The sequence below is a fragment of the Oreochromis niloticus genome, unplaced genomic scaffold (genome assembly GCF_001858045.2).
Source record: "Oreochromis niloticus isolate F11D_XX unplaced genomic scaffold, O_niloticus_UMD_NMBU tig00008121_pilon, whole genome shotgun sequence".
Taxonomy (NCBI): domain Eukaryota; kingdom Metazoa; phylum Chordata; class Actinopteri; order Cichliformes; family Cichlidae; genus Oreochromis; species Oreochromis niloticus.
Window position 1 is genome coordinate 69,599 of NW_020328987.1, and position 20,052 is coordinate 89,650.

At 38.8% G+C, this 20,052-nt stretch overlaps 1 protein-coding gene across 1 annotated transcript; it reads left to right on the forward strand.

Moving 5' to 3' along the window:
• Positions 1 to 3,628: 3,628 nt before the first annotated feature.
• On the forward strand, positions 3,629 to 18,040 carry LOC106097637 (zinc finger protein 271-like). Its single transcript, XM_025905035.1, has 4 exons — positions 3,629 to 3,714; positions 4,744 to 4,848; positions 8,388 to 8,984; positions 17,163 to 18,040. The coding sequence occupies exons 2-4, from the start codon at positions 4,831 to 4,833 to the stop codon at positions 17,796 to 17,798; spliced, it is 1,251 nt and encodes a 416-aa protein (XP_025760820.1). The 5' UTR covers positions 3,629 to 3,714; positions 4,744 to 4,830; the 3' UTR covers positions 17,799 to 18,040.
• Positions 18,041 to 20,052: the final 2,012 nt, after the last annotated feature.

The following is a 20,052-nucleotide window of genomic DNA, read 5'->3' on the forward strand; positions in this document are numbered from 1 at the left end:
ATTGAATATAAAATACTATTTTTATATGACTATTTTTACTTTTAGCTTCTACTTTTTTACATCACACTGTGCACAATCTCTATGGAATTAATCCTAGAATAAAAACTAGAATCAAACACAGAAACTTGACTTTCTGAGCTTTCAAAACAATCTTTCATACATTCTTCTTCATTTTTTTTACTCTGATGTGTGACTTTGGGAAAATGACACAAAGAATTGTTTGGCTTGTTGGTCTAGTTTCAATGGGAGAAATGTCCCTGTCTCCCTTGAAGGGAGTCGTCCCTTGGAAGAACTCGCTACACGGGTGGAGAGTGCTCTTGAAAAGGAGCTGAGCAACAAAACCGGTGATACTTCTGAGGCTGTTTCCAGCTCTGTCTCAGAGCAGAAACAGGTTTTTGCTGCCAATATGGTAACATCACTGCCACTCTGCACAATCCCAGCACTGCTCCAGAGAAACCTAAAGGAAAGGCCCGGGTGGTGTTCACAGAGACACAGTTAAATATTCTTGTCTTTAATTTGAAACATTACCATGAGCCAAGAGAGATTAAATCGTTGGAAGAGATGACAGGACTGACCTACAAACAGGTGAGTGTTTTTCAGCTTACTGAACATTAGAAATTGAATTATACAAATATTGTAATGTATATCAGATTTTTTGTATTAAGTTTGAATCTTCTTGTCTTCATGTAGCTCAACATAACAGAGTCTCAGATTTGATCTCTTCCAGTAAATGGGGGGTGAATTTTCGGCCCTTTATTTTTAACTGTTGGATTTAAGAAATATTTGTTTCAGTTTGTTGTACTTCCAGTATTTGTAAAAAAATAATGTACATGAAGAATATTATCTGCCTTGTGTTTGAGAAACTGTAAATAAAATATTCGTTTCACCAATTCAAAACTAACTTTCTACATGTCTCCAAACCTTCTGTCAGAGACTGAACATCCAAAAGTTTTACAGACCTTAGACCTCTATCTTTCCATGTTAACTTGAGCTACAATCCTCTATACTCACAGTCAAAGTATGAGACCCCGTGTCAAGCTCGTGTTGTCACAGTCTACGTCTCACTATGTCTCTTGATTTATTTTTTACGAATATGTTGTACAAATAGAAAAACTCAATGTATCGACAACCGCTGCACATGTGAGATAGAATAGAATAGAATAGAATAGAATGCCTTTATTGTCATTATACAGCTGTACAATGAGATACAGAGCATCTCCTACTCAGTGTAAACATGTTGGGGGGGGGGGGGGTAAATAAAGCCACAGATACATAAATCATCAATTATCTTGCGGCCTGTCTGTTAGAGAGAGTATGAGTGTGTGTCTTTGTCACAATTGTATTTGATAATGAGGGTGGGAAGCTGCAATAATGGCCCCCAGGAGCCCCAGATGGGGCTCCCCCAGACGAAGGCTGAGAATCCCGGAGAACCTCAGGCCAGGGGCAGCTGACTCCACTAGTGGCCGACCACCCCTTTGTACGAGCCTGCCCCAGGCGCCCAAGAACACCTGCCTCCATGACCATGTCCCACAGGACCCAGGCCATGCACGATCACACACAGGCTAGTCATTCTCACACACGCCCACCCACTAATGACACACAAACCGACACACACCAGGACGTAGCCTGAGCACCCCACGAAGGTGTAGAAAGCTACCCCACCACCAACTCAGTGTTAAAGGTGTTGTGTTGGGAAAAGAGTGTTCAGATTTTCAGCTCCTTCCTCTTAGAATCAACTGAACTCAACAAAAACTGAAGGAACTGATCTCACTTAATGGATTTAAGGTGATTTTAAACTTGACTGACTTGGATGCAGCTACTTCAGGTTGCAAATGTTTGTCCTGAATATTATTACATTTGTTTCTGACATGAAACACTTTTCATCACGTTCATGAAGGTTTTCATTCTTTTTAGATTCTAAAGTTTAATAAGTTTTGGTTGTTTTAGCTTCGAATGTTTATCGCCTGTGTTTAATGTACTTAATTTATATATTTGTTTGTATATATGTGTTACCAGTTTATGCAGCTTCATCGGTTGTTTTGCTTGAGGTTTTCAATCTGATGCGTTTTAATTTTCACACTTAAAATAAAATAAATGGATGAATTCAAAAATTTAAATTAATAAAATTCTTCGAGCTGACACTTCCTGTACTGTGGCATAAAGAGGAAGTGTGATGGCTCACCTGGTAGTGGTGTGCCATTGCTGCAAAACATGAAATATAAATGAGTTTGTCTGAACAGCACTTTGTGCAGGGGTCTGGGTCTGTCTGAGAGGTTTCCCTCCTATTCACTGAGTTTGTTTTGCTGCTCTTTCTGGAAGTAAAAACTTTTCTTTGTCGTCTATTCTTCTTTGTAAACTGGTGGTGTTGCCACAGTAGAGTGTCTCACGGTTTGTGGGCTCATCTAAAGGTAAGCACTGAGCAAACTTTAATGTGAGTTCAGTTAATCTTGAGTTTAGCTCCTGAATGAGGTCTTCTGCTGCTCTCCTCAGTGTCTGTTCACAGTTCATTGTGAACATGTTGAGAGAAGAGTGAGCGAGTGTTTGGAGAAAAACACCAACTAATCATTAGCTCAACACGCTGGGAGAAGTTCAGCATTTGCTCGCAGAAAGTTGGTGCAGAAAAGTCTTTTCAGCAGCCCTGCAGCTGTTTTTCTGCACGCACCAAACCTCTACAGCCTCATTTCTATTTGAAGTGATAACAGGAAATGGATCAGAGAGATCTGCTGCAGTATCAGGGTCACAATAAACTTTATTGTCCTGCTGCTGTGGATGAACACATGCGTGGAATTCAATTGTTAATTAATGAATTGATTATATTCATATCTCTGATTCCCAACGAGGATAAGGACATGACAGGATGTGGGGAATATAGACCAATGTGAAATTGAAAACTGAAAACTATTGTGCTGATGAAAAGAAGCATTACAGTTGGTTAGTTTGGGGTGTGAAACTGGAGCTTTGTGGTTTCAGTTAGTATCAAAACAAATGAAAGAAAAATCATTTTCTTCTAAACATTTGTTGGAGAATTCTTATTGTAAAAAGTGAAAGTTATACAATCTGTAAAGGAGAAATAATTGGATGAGATTTTTGGAAAATTCTTATCAAAACTCTTAGTTGCCTCCACATTGCAGCTGCAGGCTTATTGTTAAGGAGTTGAATGTGGTTTTAACCAAGAAATATGTAAGATCTAATGTCTTCATAGAGACAGAATGCCATAGAATTACAGGCAGTTTGAATGTCTGTAATTATCAGACTGTACTCAAGCCCATTAATTAAATCTGAAAACTGTGCTGTGACTCCAAACCCAAGTACCCTCCTGGGAAATTATGGCTAATGTCACACTTGGATCTGCTGATAGAGAAGTGAGTCAGTGTAACCTTTATTAAATCAGGCAAAGCAACACAAACTTATTTACTTTGGCGACCTGCAGAAAGCAAAACCTCTTAAATAAATGGGGGTAAGGGTAAGCTCAAGCCATCTGATGTTTATGTTCATAACACACTGACACATTTTGACTTTGTTTTTATTGTTTATTAAAATACTTTTAAATCTCTAGTTTTAGTTTACGAACCATCTGGTCCAGCAGGGGGCGGTAATGCACCTTAAAGCTCTAACCGCCAAAGAAAAGCCCAAAAGAAGAAGCCGCAGAGTTCCCGCTTCATTGCGTTTGTGTTTAAGTTTATTGTTCTTCCTCATCTAAAGTGAAGCACTAAGGTAACTTTGATCTGAGTTCGGTCAATCTTGAGTTTAGCTCCTGAGTGAAGTTTTCTGTTGCTCTCCTTGGTCTCTGTTGTCAGTTATTTGGGAACCTGTTGAAAGAAAAAGCCTCTACATCAAGTCAAGCTGCTATAAACTAATTTACAAGAAGATATCAACAAATGCTAATGAAACACTGAGAAGAAAACAGTGTTATTATTAGAAGAAAGCTTTTAAATTAGCCAAGTGTAATCAGAGTTTCCATTATTTTATTAGTCTGTTACTAAGCGCTAGTTAGCATCTCTGTGTCACTGTGTGGCACCTGCACAGTTTTTGAATATAGCATGCTATCCAAGCTAGCTAGCTAGCACCATCCTTCATCCATATAAGGTCACTTCCGGCTCCAAAAAAAATCCCAACATGTTGGCGGTAAAAGTGCTATAATGAAATCCATTTATGAGAAATGCAAAAATAAATGTATTCCAGTATAAAACACAGCTGCCTTTATCAGTGCAAGGTTGTGTCAGCCCACAGGGCATTTGATTGTAAAAACTGGCCTCACTCTGAGACGCCTGTTATTAGAATTATTTCAAAAATGATTTGATATATTCTGATCAGTATTCAGTAAATGAGCCCAATTAACTGTTAGCAAAATAATAATGATAGGCCAGAGATGCATTTTTAAAACAAATACAGCCACCCACTCAGATAGTTTAATCTTCCACGGCACACCTGATCATTTCTCATGGCACACGTATGTGCCGCAGCACAGTGGTTGGGGAACACTGTACTCGTTTAAGTAGCTCCATTGATTGTTCTGTTTTCTTTCTTGGCCAGGGCCATTTTTAAAGAGGAATTGCTCTCCTGGTACTGGTGTGCCATACTGCTGAATTTGGTATCGGTGCTCAAACCTTTTGTGTCTGTTTTAAACAAGTTGCCCACCCAAGGAAGCTAAAATTTGTTGTTTGTGCTCTCAGATGAACATATGAGACACTTTGGCTCTTCAGTGCAGTGTGGAGCTTAACAAAGTTCTGTTTTGTGTCCCAGCTGATCAGCAGGAGGAGAAGAGTCTGACGGAGCAGCAGAGGGACATTTAAGCTACTTGGACTCAGCTCAGCCACTGCAGAGAAAACAATGAGTTCGACACAGAAGGTGACAGATACTATTGTTAAGAAGTACTCCATTAACCCTTTAAGGCCTATTGGAGCAGGAACGCTCCGTTTTGCGTAACAATTTTAAAATCCCGGTAGAACTGCAATTAAGCTAGCACAGTTATTTTATTTAGGAGGAGTTGTACTTACATCTTATGCCATCAGCTTGCCCTAGGTCACGGTTTTCTTCCACATTTGCAAAAACTGCAGCAAAAAAACATAACATACCAGAAACACGCTTTGCCGATCCGATCAGCTGTTCATAGCACTTCCTACGTTGGAATAGATGTCAGTGCGAACTATCGCATGTCCAACTTTACCTGCCAAAACCTGCCTTCAGCGATACCTATACTGGTGTTTTTAAAAGTCATGTTTGACTTTATTCTTTTCTGTATTGTTTCTGGGATGCTTAGAACTCAAATTGCACTGTTGGCAATAGTTTATTTTGATGCACATGCTGTTTGTTTTGCAAATTTGCATTATAATATTTATCTTTGTTTTTCCTGCAGGATATAAAAATCTCAAAAATACTCAAAACAAATTTCCTGTGGTTGGAAATAATATGCAACTTTTTTGCATTTACAGTTTTGAGGGATAAACCTCTGAAATTTCTCTAAGTAGAAATATGTGTAAAAACAAAAAAAAAAAAAAGATTTTAAATTTTTTATATTTCATTGCAGTTTTTTGGCACTTTATGTAGTTACTATGGACTTAATGCATACATATTATTATTAAAATTTGGGATATAATGGTCATATTGATGTATAGCAACTTGAAATGCTCCCAAAAATGGCATTAAGGGCAGGTAAAAATATAAAGATAAGCTCTGGCGAACTTGGTTCTATGGTAGGTCTTAAAGGGTTAAAAGATGAAGTACTGATATATATTTTATGCAAAACTAACTGAACCTTGTGCTATATTAAGGTAATGTAATAATCATGTTATAATACAATGCCTACATTGTAGAGGGTGACTTTGGCTCTAAAGAGGAAAATGGGCAGGGAAGAGGTTAAAGTGGGATTCAGCAGGTTGGGAACCCTAAAATCGGCTGTAGTGGCTCAGTGTGGGGAAAAGAGTCACAGCTCACAATCATTTCTATTGAGAGCTCCAGTCATTTTCTTAATGTACAGGCTGTGATCAGCTGACCTGCTGCTCTCTGTGGCTGTACACAATGGAATTCAACCAGATGTCTGCAGATGTTTCATGAGTTGTCCTGGCTGATTTCCATCCTCTACACCAGGGGTGTCAAACTCAATTGCACAGGGGGCCAAAACTCAAGGCACACTTTAGGTTGCGGGCCAAACAAGACAATCATTTATTGAACACACGAAAACCATGTTTTTTAAACAAAATTATGAATAAAAACAGAAAAGAATATTATTCCAGAGTAAATAAACTTAAAAAAATGAACTTTAACTTTAAATGTTTTGCTCTTCATAAAAATATATCCTGTCAAAATTATGCAAGTTAGAAATATGAACATGCTGCCAAAAACCCAGAAAAAATAAATGAAAACATACACAAGGTTGGAGCTGCATGTAGATGGAGCTGGGGCATTGCTGCAGGAATGGAACTAATAAACTGTTCCGCTATTCAGTGTTGTACTTTGCCTTGAGTGTACCATTACACTGCAGCTCCATCTGAATCTGCACAGGTGCAGTTTCCACGTAAATGGGTTGCGAATAGGGCTGGGCCATATCATACCGTTTACGGTAATACCGGTATAATGCCGGGCAACGATAGGAAAATGAAATATCGCGATAGAATATGGGTAAAACGCGCATGCGCAGTGCCTTTGTTTTCATACGCACATGGAGGAAAAAGCGTGCCGGCGACAGAGACTGAGAAGGCTGCAACTTCAGTGGTGTGGAACTGGTTTAGCTTTCGTCCATCAGATACACAACAAAGCACTATTTTTGGTAGCAAATGCTAGCGGGCCGTCGTTATTATCGTGTTTTTTGGAAAATACGGCACACTTAAAATCAATCCTTTGATTTTTCTGAAAATCGACAGTGCCCCTTATAATCCTGTGTGCCTTATGTATGAATTCTGGTTGTGTTTACTGACCTCGAAACGATTTCATGTGGTACACAGCACTCGAAATGTTTAGTTTTAGTACGACTTTGCTAAGCTAAGCTACGAAGCCGCAACTCTTTATGGATTGTTGGAGCATTACGGCTATCGTAGGCAGGAGCCTCGCGGAGTGATACGTACTGTGCTTCAACATAGTATCACCGTATTGTGTGTGTATAACCTCTTTTTAAGTTTTGTGGATATTATACATGGTTATGCTGAGGATATTTATATATATATTTTGGTTAAACTGTCAGCAAGGAATTTGCATCTGCACTGTTAAATTTTTATATAAATTTAATGCACATAAAAAATAACTGCTTGTTTAAGTGAAAATACATTATTAGTACAAAAAAAAAAATCAAAGTTGTGGAGTTGTAAAGTATTTTGTCTAGTGTCAATTATATCATCAGTTATATTGTTATCGCAAATTTTCAAAAGTATACCGTGATAAATATTTTTGGTCATATCGCCCTGCTCTAGTTGCGAAGCAGCTCGAAATTCTCTCTTTGTGCTTCACAGTCACCAAAGCGGCGTGCGAACTCAGTGCACTTAGTTTATCAGCAAAGTGCGCCGACTTGGTTCAACATTACTTGCAACATTACTTTAAATCACACAAACAGTTTGTGTGTTTGCTGATGTTTGTTGGGCTGATAGAATCGCTGCATTTGAAATTAACTGCCACATAAAAAATATTACTCCATTTATTCTCGCTCGTCTTCTGTATTGCTAGCTAGATGTTGAAATACCGCGACCATAACTTATCAGCACCTGCAGTCGTTCAGGTGCTCCCCCCCCAAAAAACGGGCCCACTTTAACCCCTGATTAAGGCATACAGCTTATGATTAGTACATGATCAGGATTGGATTGCATGTGTTAGTGTTTCACTTTGATCTTTGATGCCTGCAGTGATGAAATAACTCCCCTCAAATGCCTTAAACCAGAAGTAACAAGCCTGTTTTGAAAATGTAAGGAGTAGAAAATACAGATATATTTTTTTTAATGTAGCAAGTAAAAGTAAAATAAAAAAACCCTCAGGTTACAGTCAGACTCTGACATCATCCTTAACTGAACCAAGTTAGTAACTGTTACATTTGATTTATTATAATTGAATAAATTAGACAATGATAGAAATATATAATAGGAAACAGCAACAGGAAATATAAAAAAGTACAGACCCGCTAAACATTTATTACTATTCTGTGTTTTAGCATTAATATTGGTGCACAAGCAGGAGGGATGGGCATGATTTTAGAGTGTTTGAACAGTCATTAATTGTTTTTAACACCAGGTTGGATGTAATGTGTTACTACTACCAGTAGGTGGGGATAAGATACCTTTAAGGTGTTTGGTGCCACACTCCACCTTCAGGTTTAAAACTAGTGTTAATGGAGGGAGTTTGAAGCTTCAGTTTGTTCAATGAATGCATTTCACTCACTGCCTCTGTTTGTATCTCTGTCACTGCAGGACAAACATGGACCGAGAAGTCAGCGCTCTCAGGAGGCCGACAAACCTCACAGAAGAAAGAGAGAGAAAAAAAACACCTGTGACAAGTGTGGGAAGGATTTTACCTGGAAGTGTAAACTAAAACAACATCAGCTCATCCACACTGGAGAGAGACCGTTCAGCTGTGACTTGTGTGGAAAGTCGTTTTCCTGGAAGAATGTCCTAAAAACACACCAAGTCATCCACAGTGGAGTTAAAGCGTACAGCTGTGATCAGTGTGGCAGAGCTTTTTCTCGAAGTAGCAGCTTACAGAGACATCTAGTTACCCACTCTGGAAATAAGGCATACAGCTGTGACATCTGTGGAAAAACTTTCAGCCAGCTATGGAGTCGAAATACACACCTACGCATTCACTCCAGAGAAAATGTGTACTGGTGTGATCAGTGTGGCAAATACTTTACAACAGACTCACAGTTACAAAGCCACATGTTTACCCACACTGAGGAGAGACCTTATCAATGTGACCTGTGTGAGAAGACTTTTAAAACTCCACATTACCTGAGAAAACACCAACAGATCCACACCAGAAAGAGACTCTACAAGTGCAGTTACTGTGAGGTATGTATTTTTATTTTTATCTTGTAAGTTCAGTCTGACTGTTTGGAACAAGTCTGCTCATTAAATTGTGTTAGCATGTTAGCACTTCTACTGCACCGAAGAGTAGCTCTGAGCAATTATTCAGAGTTTCATTTCAGTTATGATTTTTGTTTACACCATCATGAAAAACTAAAAATGTTGAAAATTGATATGATGCTGTTATTTAATCTTCAGGCAGCTTCGTGGTATATCATGGTGTTGTTATTCCTGCATAAAAGGCCTTTGGATTCTCTTATGATTAACAAAGTTGTATCGTTACGTAATGGTATTGCAGTACTGTAGCTGTAGCATCATTGCTTCCTTATAGTTTTAGTACTTTTAAACATTACCCAGATAGCAAGACGACATTGAATCTATGTTGATTTTTCATCCGAACCGTCGTATATGGTCGGGGTTGAAATGCCAATGTTGTAACAACATTGAAATACTGTGGTAAACCGACGGTCTTACTATAGAGACGTTGTAACGATGTTGATTCACCGTTGTTTTTTTGTCATTGATATTTGATCTATTTATAGTCGACCAGGTGACAACAACAACGTCAAGAAAACGTCTATTTATAGTTGACGATCATTCGGCTCCGGTCACCATCAAAAACCATCGATTTGTAGTTGAGCATTAAATTGCACTGCAACTGATCGGGTTTAAAGTACCAGAGAAAGTAGATTTATTGTTCATTTGTTATCAATGACTTGGTCTAGTTCACCAGCTTTAAAAAATCGTGTCTACGTGCAATTTATCTATAGTTGACCGGGAAATTAAAGCAGCGATCACTTGGACTATTCCGCAGCACCCCTCTCACATTGGTACATCCCCCCAGGTATTCATTGTCTTCTACAGTCGAGCGGGACATTTGATTTACTCTCAGCGGAATTGACCGGAGAAGGCATCAGTTCATGCACTGCACTGGCCTGCACCACGATTAGTATAAGGTAAGAATGAATGATTTTTTTTCCCTACTCGTTATTTCCATGTTTGCATTTGAATAACAGTAAAAAACTCGTTAATGTTGTACATTAACGAGTTTTTTTACTGTTATTTACGTTGCCCCGAAATTGTGTCTACTTCTTACAATCTGGCAACAAATAAATTGCACTGCGAACAAAGTATATCAACAAAGAAAACATTTTTGTTTCATAATTTCTTCGTTATATTCCCTTACAAAGCTAGCTTTAACGCTTCGAGTTTTCCTTTGTTCTTGCCGTCGCCTCGGCGCTTGACCCAGACTTTCGCTCTGTAGTTGCTTAGTACTACAAAAAATTCTAAATCTGTGATATATGATTGATAAACGTAAAGTTAACTGTATAAACGTGTTCAATGACTTTGTTACTTTTGATGATTGGAGAGCACTCGCTTCAATTTGCACACGAAAACTTTAGACTCAGTTTGAATGCTCACGCAGCATGCCCACGTGACTGTACGTTGCACGGTCACCTAACTTTACGTTGCACGCGTACATGACTTTCCGTTTGTGCCTTGAATAATGAATAAGGCTACGTCCACACATACCAGCGTATTTTTGAAACCGCTGATTTTTCTATGCGTTTGCACCTTTTGTCCACACGTAATGTATGTCTGACCGTACATTGTGTTTGTATTTCCAGGCACATTTCACGAAGCAGAACGCAGTCTTCAGAGATATCCACGTGAACGCTGTGATACGTCTGACCTTCAGTCCGAAGAAGAAACCCAGACCAGTCTTAAAAGAAAGCACAAGTAAAACCTTTTTATTCACAAACATATCTTTGATTGTTAAGAATTTATGATCTTGTCTTTTATACATATCTGTGGTGCTTGCATACTGCAATATCACCACATAATATAGTCCAAAAAGTGGAAGTTTGTAAACTTTTTAAAAATGCAAAGCAGTGTACACTTGTGCACTTCAAAAATTCATTGTATACTGTACCTTCTTGCACGTCTCTGTTTCCTGTGTGTGTTGTTAGAAATCAAACTAACTTTAGGAAACAATATGCCAAAAGCATATTTACAATTACTTAAGACCGTTTTTAATTTCTTTTCTTTAGACCAAATCCCCTGTACACATATACGGACTCAGAGGATGAGCAGCCTACAAAAAACCGTTTTCCCCAGGCCCCTCGAGTGAAAATACCAGGTAATAAAATACTGTCTAGTGTCTGTGTACATATCTGTGTCTGACACAAGGAAACTTTTTTGACAAGTTGTCTGTATTCTTAAATACTTAAAAAATTATCTTTTTCTAAACAGCCCTCATCACTCCGCAGTCTGCCCCCCAGCCCACTGATAGCAACCATCATAATGCCCCACCCAGCTTCCGGCACCTTTCGCTACTCCGGCACAAACCGACACAGCTTTGCGATCTCGCCAGCATGCAGAGTCTGATGTCTTCCCTATAGATGGTATGCTTTTAAAAAAGCTTTAAAGCTGCATCACAATGTCATTGTACTCTTATCTAAAAAAAACCCCCCAATTTATACTCCTGAATGTCATCTTGTTGTGATTTTTTTTTTCTGTAGATTCCAGAGACTCTGTGAGGCCACTATTACAAGGCAAGTTTGAAAATCTTGGAATTTCACAGTTTACATGGTATAACAAATATATGTGACAGGCAAAAACTAGTAAACACTTTTAGCAGTTACAAGAACTAACAAATGAATATCCAACAAAAGGGAATAGAAATACATTGTACTGCCAATACTTTGGTTTATTCTTTGTATGACTTGAAAATCAGGCTTTAGGGAAAACTAAATGACATGTTTCTATCATCAATTACATGAAGTAAACACACAAGCACTTGCATACACATTTAAGACATGAGACACGCTAATTCCATCTCATAAAATGTGTCTATAGGTGAGACGCTTTGCGTTGATTGGTGCTGCTGGACCACACTGGAGGTGCGAGTCCGCCGTGTAATGGTTTATGCCATTACAAACGAGCTGGCCTCTGTACTCAACTGGGCAGGGGAAAAAAACCAAGGACCAGACAAAGCAAAAAAGGGCATTTAAAGAGACAGCGCTGTGCAGATGCATATTTGGTAAGTTTTAACATTTATTGTAGTTTTATGAGCCTAAAGTGAACAATAAAGGGATCAATTGATGTGCTGGGTGCGTTTCACATTTCCTATGTCTGTTTTTTGCTATATTACTTTGTCTTTCTTAATAACAAGACTTTCATGTCCGGTTAATCTGGAGATGGAGTCTTTGGTCTTCGGCTTGTTTTGTCCTCGGGTTGTACACTTTGTACAGCCCGAGGACCCCATGTTTTCATTTTTTTTTTTAAAGGATACACGGCACACCATGCTAAGACATATCACATTTTCAGCTTATAGCTCTTTGGGAATCAAATGCGGCAGTTTGCTGATTTCCGCCTGGTGACTTTCATGTTTATCAGCCTAGGAGTTTACATACTTTCTCCCTGCTGAAGACAATTAACAAGAGCTTACCCAGATAGCAAGACGACATTGAATCTATGTTGATTTTTCATCCGAACCGTCGTATATGGTCGGGGTTGAAATGCCAATGTTGTAACAACATTGAAATACTGTGGTAAACCGACGGTCTTACTATAGAGACGTTGTAACGATGTTGATTCACCGTTGTTTTTTTGTCATTGATATTTGATCTATTTGTAGTCGACCAGGTGACAACAACAACGTCGAGAAAACGTCTATTTATAGTTGACGATCATTCGGCTCCGGTCACCATCAAAAACCATCGATTTGTAGTTGAGCATTAAATTGCACTGCAACTGATCGGGTATAAAGTACCAGAGAAAGTAGATTTATTGTTCATTTGTTATCAGTGACTTGGTCTAGTTCACCAGCTTTAAAAAAATCATGTCTACGTGCAATTTATGTATAGTTGACCGGGAAATTAAAGCAGCGATCACTTGGACTATTCCGCAGCACCCCTCTCACATTGGTACATCCCCCCAGGTATTCATTGTCTTCTACAGTAGAGCGGGACATTTGATTTACTCTCAGCGGAATTGACCGGAGAAGGCATCAGGTCATGCACTGCACTGGCCTGCACCACGATTAGTATAAGGTAAGAATGAATGATTTTTTTTTCCTACTCGTTATTTCCATGTTTGCATTTGAATAACAGTAAAAAAACTCGTTAATGTTGTACATTAACAAGTTTTTTACTGTTATTTACGAGCCCGAAATTGTGTCTACTTCTTACAATCCGGCAACAAATAAACTGCACTGTGAACAAAGTATATCAACAAAGAAAACATTTTCGTTTCATAATTTCTTCGTTATATTCCCTTACAAAGCTAGCTTTAACGCTTCGAGTTTTCCTTTGTTCTTGCCGTGGCCTCGGCGCTTGACCCAGACTTTCGCTCTGTAGTTGCTTAGTACTACAAAAAATTCTAAATCTGTGATATATGATTGATAAACGTAAAGTTAACTGTATAAACGTGTTCAATGACTTTGTTACTTTTGATGATTGGAGAGCACTCGTTTCAATTCGCACACGAAAACTTTAGACTCAGTTTGAATGCCCACGTGACTGTACGTTGCACGCTGACCTAACTTTACGTTGCACGCGTACATGACTTTCCGTTTGTGCCTTGTATAATGAATAAGGCTACGTCCACACGTACCAGCGTATTTTTGAAAACGCTGATTTTTCTATGCGTTTGCACCTTTTGTCCACACGTAATTTATGTCTGGCCGTACATTGTGTTTGTATTTCCAGGCACATTTCACGAAGCAGAACGCAGTCTTCAGAGATATCCACGTGAACGCTGTGATACGTCTGACCTTCAGTCCGAAGAAGAAACCCAGACCAGTCTTAAAAGAAAGCACAAGTAAAACCCTTTTATTCACAAACATATCTTTGATTGTTAAGAATTTATGATCTTGTCTTTTATACATATCTGTGGTGCTTGCATACTGCAATATCACCACATAATATAGTCCAAAAAGTGGAAGTTTGTAAACTTTTTAAAAATGCAAAGTCGTGTACACTTGTGCACTTCAAAAATTCATTGTATACTGTACCTTCTTGCACGTCTCTGTTTCCTGTGTGTGTTGTTAGAAATCAAGCTAACTTTAGGAAACAATATGCCAAAAGCATATTTACAATTACTTAAGACCGTTTTTAATTTCTTTTCTTTAGACCAAATCCCCTGTACACATATACGGACTCAGAGGATGAGCAACCTACAAAAAAACTGTTTCCCCAGGCCCCTCGAGTGAAAATACCAGGTAATATAATATTGTCTAGTGTCTGTGTACATATCTGTGTCTGACACAAGGAAACTTTTTTTGACAAGTTGTCTGTATTCTTAAATACTTAAAAAAATTATCTTTTTCTAAACAGCCCTCATCACTCCAGTCTGCCCCCCAGCCCACTGATAGCAACCATCATAATGCCACACCCAGCTTCCGGCACCTTTCGCCACTCCGGCACAAACCGACACAGCTTTGCGATCTCGCCAGCATGCAGAGTCTGATGTCTTCCCTATAGATGGTATGCTTTTAAAAAAGCTTTAAAGCTGCATCACAATGTCATTGTACTCTTATCTAAAAAAAAAAAAAAAAAAACCCCAATTTATACTCCTGAATGTCATCTTGTTGTGATTTTTTTTTTTTTTTTCCTGCAGATTCCAGAGACTCTGTGAGGCCACCATTACAAGGCAAGTTTGAAAATCTTGGAATTTCACAGTTTACATGGTATAACAAATATGTGACAGGCAAAAACTAGTAAACACTTTTAGCAGTTACAAGAACTAACAAATGAATATCCAACAAAAGGGAATAGAAATACATTGTACTGCCAATACTTTGGTTTATTCTTTGTATGACTTGAAAATCAGGCTTTAGGGAAAACTAAATGACATGTTTCTATCATCAATTACATGAAGTAAACACACAAGCACTTGCATACACATTTAAGACATGAGACACGCTAATTCCATCTCTTAAAATGTGTCTATAGGTGAGACGCTTTGCGTTGATTGGTGCTGCTGGACCACACTGGAGGTGCGAGTCCGCCGTGTAATGGTTTATGCCATTACAAAGGAGCTGGCCTCTGTACTCAACTGGGCAGGGAAAAAAAACCAAGGACCAGACAAAGCAAAAAAGGGCATTTAAAGAGACAGCGCTGTGCAGATGCATATTTGGTAAGTTTTACTGTTAATTGTAGTTTTATGAGCCTAAAGTGAACAATAAAGGGATCAATTGATGTGCTGGGTGCGTTTCACATTTCCTATGTCTGTTTTTTGCTATATTACTTTGTCTTTCTTAATAACAAGACTTTCATGTCCGGTTAATCTGGAGATGGAGTCTTTGGTCTTCGGCTTGTTTTGTCCTCGGGTTGTACACTTTGTACAGCCCGAGGACCCCATGTTTTCTTTTTTCTTTTTTTTTTTAAAGGATACACGGCACACCATGCTAAGACATATCACATTTTCAGCTTATAGCTCTTTGGGAATCAAATGCAGCAGTTTGCTGATTTCCGCCTGGTGACTTTCATGTTTATCAGCCTAGGAGTTTACATACTTTCTCCCTGCTGAAGACAATTAACAAGAGCTTATTCATGTGCTCTAATTCCCTTTTTTTTGTCTTTGTTTTTTTTTTGTGTGTGTGTGTCTATTTTTGTCCTAGATGGCCTGGCGTAGCAGGTAGGGGCGAACTCTATGTCTGAGTTGGTCTTTGCTCAAGCAGTCCAGAAATGGCTCAGATATGCTCCAGATCGTACGGATGGCGCGCAGGACACACATCATCCATCCCCATCCCGGAGTAAATAATAAAAAGTGACGTGAAACATAGAAATGTAAATAGGAAACTTTGTCTTTTAATAAAGTATTTTGCAAATGATACATGTCTATTGACCTTTTTTGTGTTTTTTTTTTTTGTTTTTTTTTTTCAATAAAAAGCAACTGTGCAAAAGAGGTGGAAAATTAACACCTTAGCTCAACAGTGTTTCAATATCAGAATCTGACATTGTTTCAATGTCAACAGTATTCGAAAATATAACGTCGAATCAATGTCAGGTTTCAACATTGATTCAACATCAAAACCTGACGTTGTTTCAACGTTAAAAATGGGTGCAAGAGTGACGTTGGGTCAACGTCACACTTCAACGTTGCTTCAATGACGTCGCCTGATATTGACTCAACATTGTTTCAATGTTTCCTTGCTATCTGGGTATTCATGTGCTCTAATTCCCTTTTTTTTGTCTTTGTTTTTTTGTGTGTGTGTGTCTATTTTTGTCCTAGATGGCCTGGCGCAGCAGGTAGGGGCGAACTCTATGTCTGAGTTGGTCTTTGCTCAAGCAGTCCAGAAATGGCTCAGATATGCTCCAGATCGTACGGGTGGCGCGCAGGACGCACATCATCCATCCCCATCCCGGAGTAAATAATAAAAAGTGACGTGAAACATAGAAATGTAAATAGGAAACTTTGTCTTTTAATAAAGTATTTTGCAAATGATAAATGTCTATTGACCTTTTTTGTTTTTTTTCAATAAAAAGCAACTGTGCGAAAGAGGTGGAAAATCAATACCATAGCTCAACAGTGTTTCAATATCAGAATCTGACATTGTTTCAATGTCAACAGTGTTAGAAAATCTAACGTCGAATCAATGTCAGGTTTCAACATTGATTCAACATCAAAACCTGACGTTGTTTCAACGTTAAAAATGGGTGCAAGAGTGATGTTGGGTCAACGTCACACTTCAACGTTGCTTCAATGACGTCGCCTGATATTGACTCAACATTGTTTCAATGTTTCCTTGCTATCTGGGTAGTGTTAAAATACCCATTTAATGTCATAATTGCAGTGTCATTGGGGGTAGTAGTGTTCTTCTTCTATCCCAGTCAGCTGTTATAACTGCACAGTTACAGTGTTATTAATGCAGTATTAAATTAGTATTTTTGCAGTGTTACAGTAGTTTAGCACGGGTACCCTAAAAACAGTAGTGTGGTAGTACTTAAGTGTATGTCAGATGTTACTGTAATATTAAAGAAGTATTCCTGTAGTATTATGGTGGTAGTATTGTAGTTATTGTAGCCCAGTAAACTGAGTGTTAATTGAAACAGTAAAATGTAATTGGACGTCTACAGAGATGCTCTTTATTTCAGGCGATGTTCAGGATAAAAGTGTTGAAGGACTGACTTACACTGTCTTTGTGTCTTTGTTTAGAAGCAGAGCGACACAGATGGATCCACTTCTCAACCCTGTCATCGCTGTGGTGGTGGGAAAGACTTTCGTTGTGACATTTGTGAAAAAACTTTCACTCAGAAAACCGGCCTAAAAATACATCAACGTAAACACACTGGAGACAAACTGAAATACTGCAAAGAATGTGGGAGAAGCTTCCCCACATCAACTGAGTTAAAACAACATGAACTCTTTCACAGTGGGGTTAAAAATCACCTCTGTGATCAGTGTGGGTCATCCTTCACCACTGCAGGTCAACTTAAAACACACAAACGAGTCCACACAGGAGAGAAACCATACAAGTGCAGACACTGTGACAAAAGCTTCTCACATTCAGGTCATCGTAACAAGCATGAACATACACACATGGAAGGAAACTACAGCTGTGAGCAGTGTGACAAGAGCTTCAGTAATCTCAGTTCATACTCCGCACACAAACGATCCCACGTTACTAATAAACTGTTTCACTGTTACCAATGTGCCAAAACATTCACTTCATTATCTGCTCTGTGCAAACATCAGCGTGATCACACAGGCCTGAAATCGTTCCCATCACAGGACGACAGCGAATCTGAAGAGAGAGAAACATCCTCTTCTGGTTTCAGAGTCCAACTTTAAACCCTGGAGATCAGGCTCCACAGAGTTCAGATTGGCTCTCTTTAAAGTTCTAATGAGGGAGGTATGAATCAAAATGTTCCCATAGTTAGTTAATCTTTATAAATCTTTATAAACTGTTCTTCTGTATTGTTTATGTTCAGTGGTTGGATGAAAAATCAGTTTCCTGTCGGTCAAGTTTTTATTGAATGTATTTTATTAAAGTTCTTTTTGAGTTCTTTTTGTTTAAGTTCTTAAATAAAGTTAAAAAAATGTTAATTAAAGAATTGCTTTAACGACAAATATTTTGAGCCATGATGTCATTTCCTGTATTTCAGAGTAAAGACTGAAGTGACAAAAGGAAACATGTTTACAGTCATGGAATAAACACCGATGGGTCACATGTAGGAAGTACTATTGCTGACCTGATAGACTCGACCTTGTTTACAAAGTAAGAAAGGAACTGATTACATGTCTCAGCAGAGGCTTCAGGGTTGTTTAGAATAGAGCTAATAGTATTAAAGAGAACACAGGGATTATGACAATTTAACACAAAGATCTGAGAAAAATATCTGTTTCTTTCATTTTCACTGTATTCTGATCAAATTTCCAATAAGTATCTTTGGGTCGGTAAAGCTCTTCTGTATAAAAGTGGAGAAGAGAACAGCGGCGGGGTGGAGTGTGAGTTTTAAACTCATGCACAAGAGAAACAGGTTTGTCATGAGAGAACACTGAATCCCCAATTTCCAAATTAAAAACAGATAAACCATATGATAACTAGGTCAAAAGCAAAGTTCCCTCTAATTTTTCATGTGTGTGAGTGAACACACAAGCTCCCTGAGCGGTCCCTTGGACCACTGTGAGCAACGTTAGACATGTACACTGTGGTCACGTCAGTATCGAATCCATCCCAGTTACATGGTTTATTAATATAACCAAATTACAGCATTTACATTTATGTTAGACTGCTTTTAAGTAACTGCTTTAGCCCACTTACAATGAAAATTAAAAAACAAAACAAAACATCTTGTTCATGACCAGTGTAGTATGTTAACACTATTGGAAGTAAAAAATAACTTGAATTCTAATTTTGAAAACACAACTTTCTCTCTCTCTCTCTCTCTCTCTCTCTCGAAATATATATAAATACACACACACACACACATATATATATATAACTTTTGTTGTTTCAATAGGAAGAGTCAACGCAATTGTCAATGCAACCCTCTTCTCCCACTCTTCACACACTGATAGCAACACCGCAGGAGAAATGCCAGCACAGGCATCCAGTATCCGTAGTTTCAGGTGCTGCACATCTCGTATCTTCACACCATAGACAATTGCCTTCAGATGACCCCAAAGATAAAAGGCTAAGGGGGTCAGATCGGGAGACCTTGGGGGCCATTCAACTGGCCCACAACGACCAATCCACCGTCCAGGAAACTGTTCATCTAAGAATGCTCGGACCTGGCACCCATAATGTGGTGGTGCACCATCTTGCTGGAAAAACTCAGGGAACGTGCCAGCTTCAGTATATAAAGAGGGAAACACATCATCATGTACCATCAAATATCCAGTGGCCTTGAGGTTTCCATTGATGAAGAATGGACCAACTATCGTTGTACCCCATATACCACACCAAACCATCACTTTTGTTGTTCCAACAGTCTTGGAGGGATGATGTTTCTTCATTAGTGACAGTTTTCTTGCGTCCACATTTTGGCAAATCCAACACTGAACCAGTTTCACAAAACTTAGCAAGCAGTTTGCTAACTGGTGTCAACCCAAACCACCCTCTCCTTCACCTCTGACCTGAATATATAAATACAATTGCTTCTTAAAACAAGAAACAAAAACAAAACAACGTCGCCACACGAAGTGAGACTCACTCTTGGATGCCCAGATCAGCCAGTGTGGTGTCCAAGAAAGGGAAAGATTGGTTTGCCAAGTTGGGCTGTAGCTTGATAGGCAGTGTCACCAACATGGGGATAGCTTGCTCTAGTCTGACGCGCAACATCTTGTTGTGGGACCCCGGGAGCTTCCTGTCTGCCTCTCCGTCCGCCTCTCCGTCTGTCATGGCCCTGGGTCATGTGACCCAGTATTCTGAGTTTCTTGGTGTTTTTGTTATTCTTTTTAGTCTAGTTTCATTTCAGTTTATCTAGTTACATTCTGCCATGTTTCATGTCCAAGTTTTCTTTGTTTGTCAAGTTCAAGTCATGTCTGGGTCTCCTTATGTTTCCTGTTTTATTTTGAAAGAGCTTTGTGTTTTGTGTTTATT

Coding starts and splice junctions, on each gene's coding strand:
- LOC106097637 (XM_025905035.1), top strand. Junction 8,985..17,162: donor ACAAGTGCAGTTACTGTGAG/GTATGTATTTTT, acceptor GTCTTTGTTTAG/AAGCAGAGCGACACAGATGG.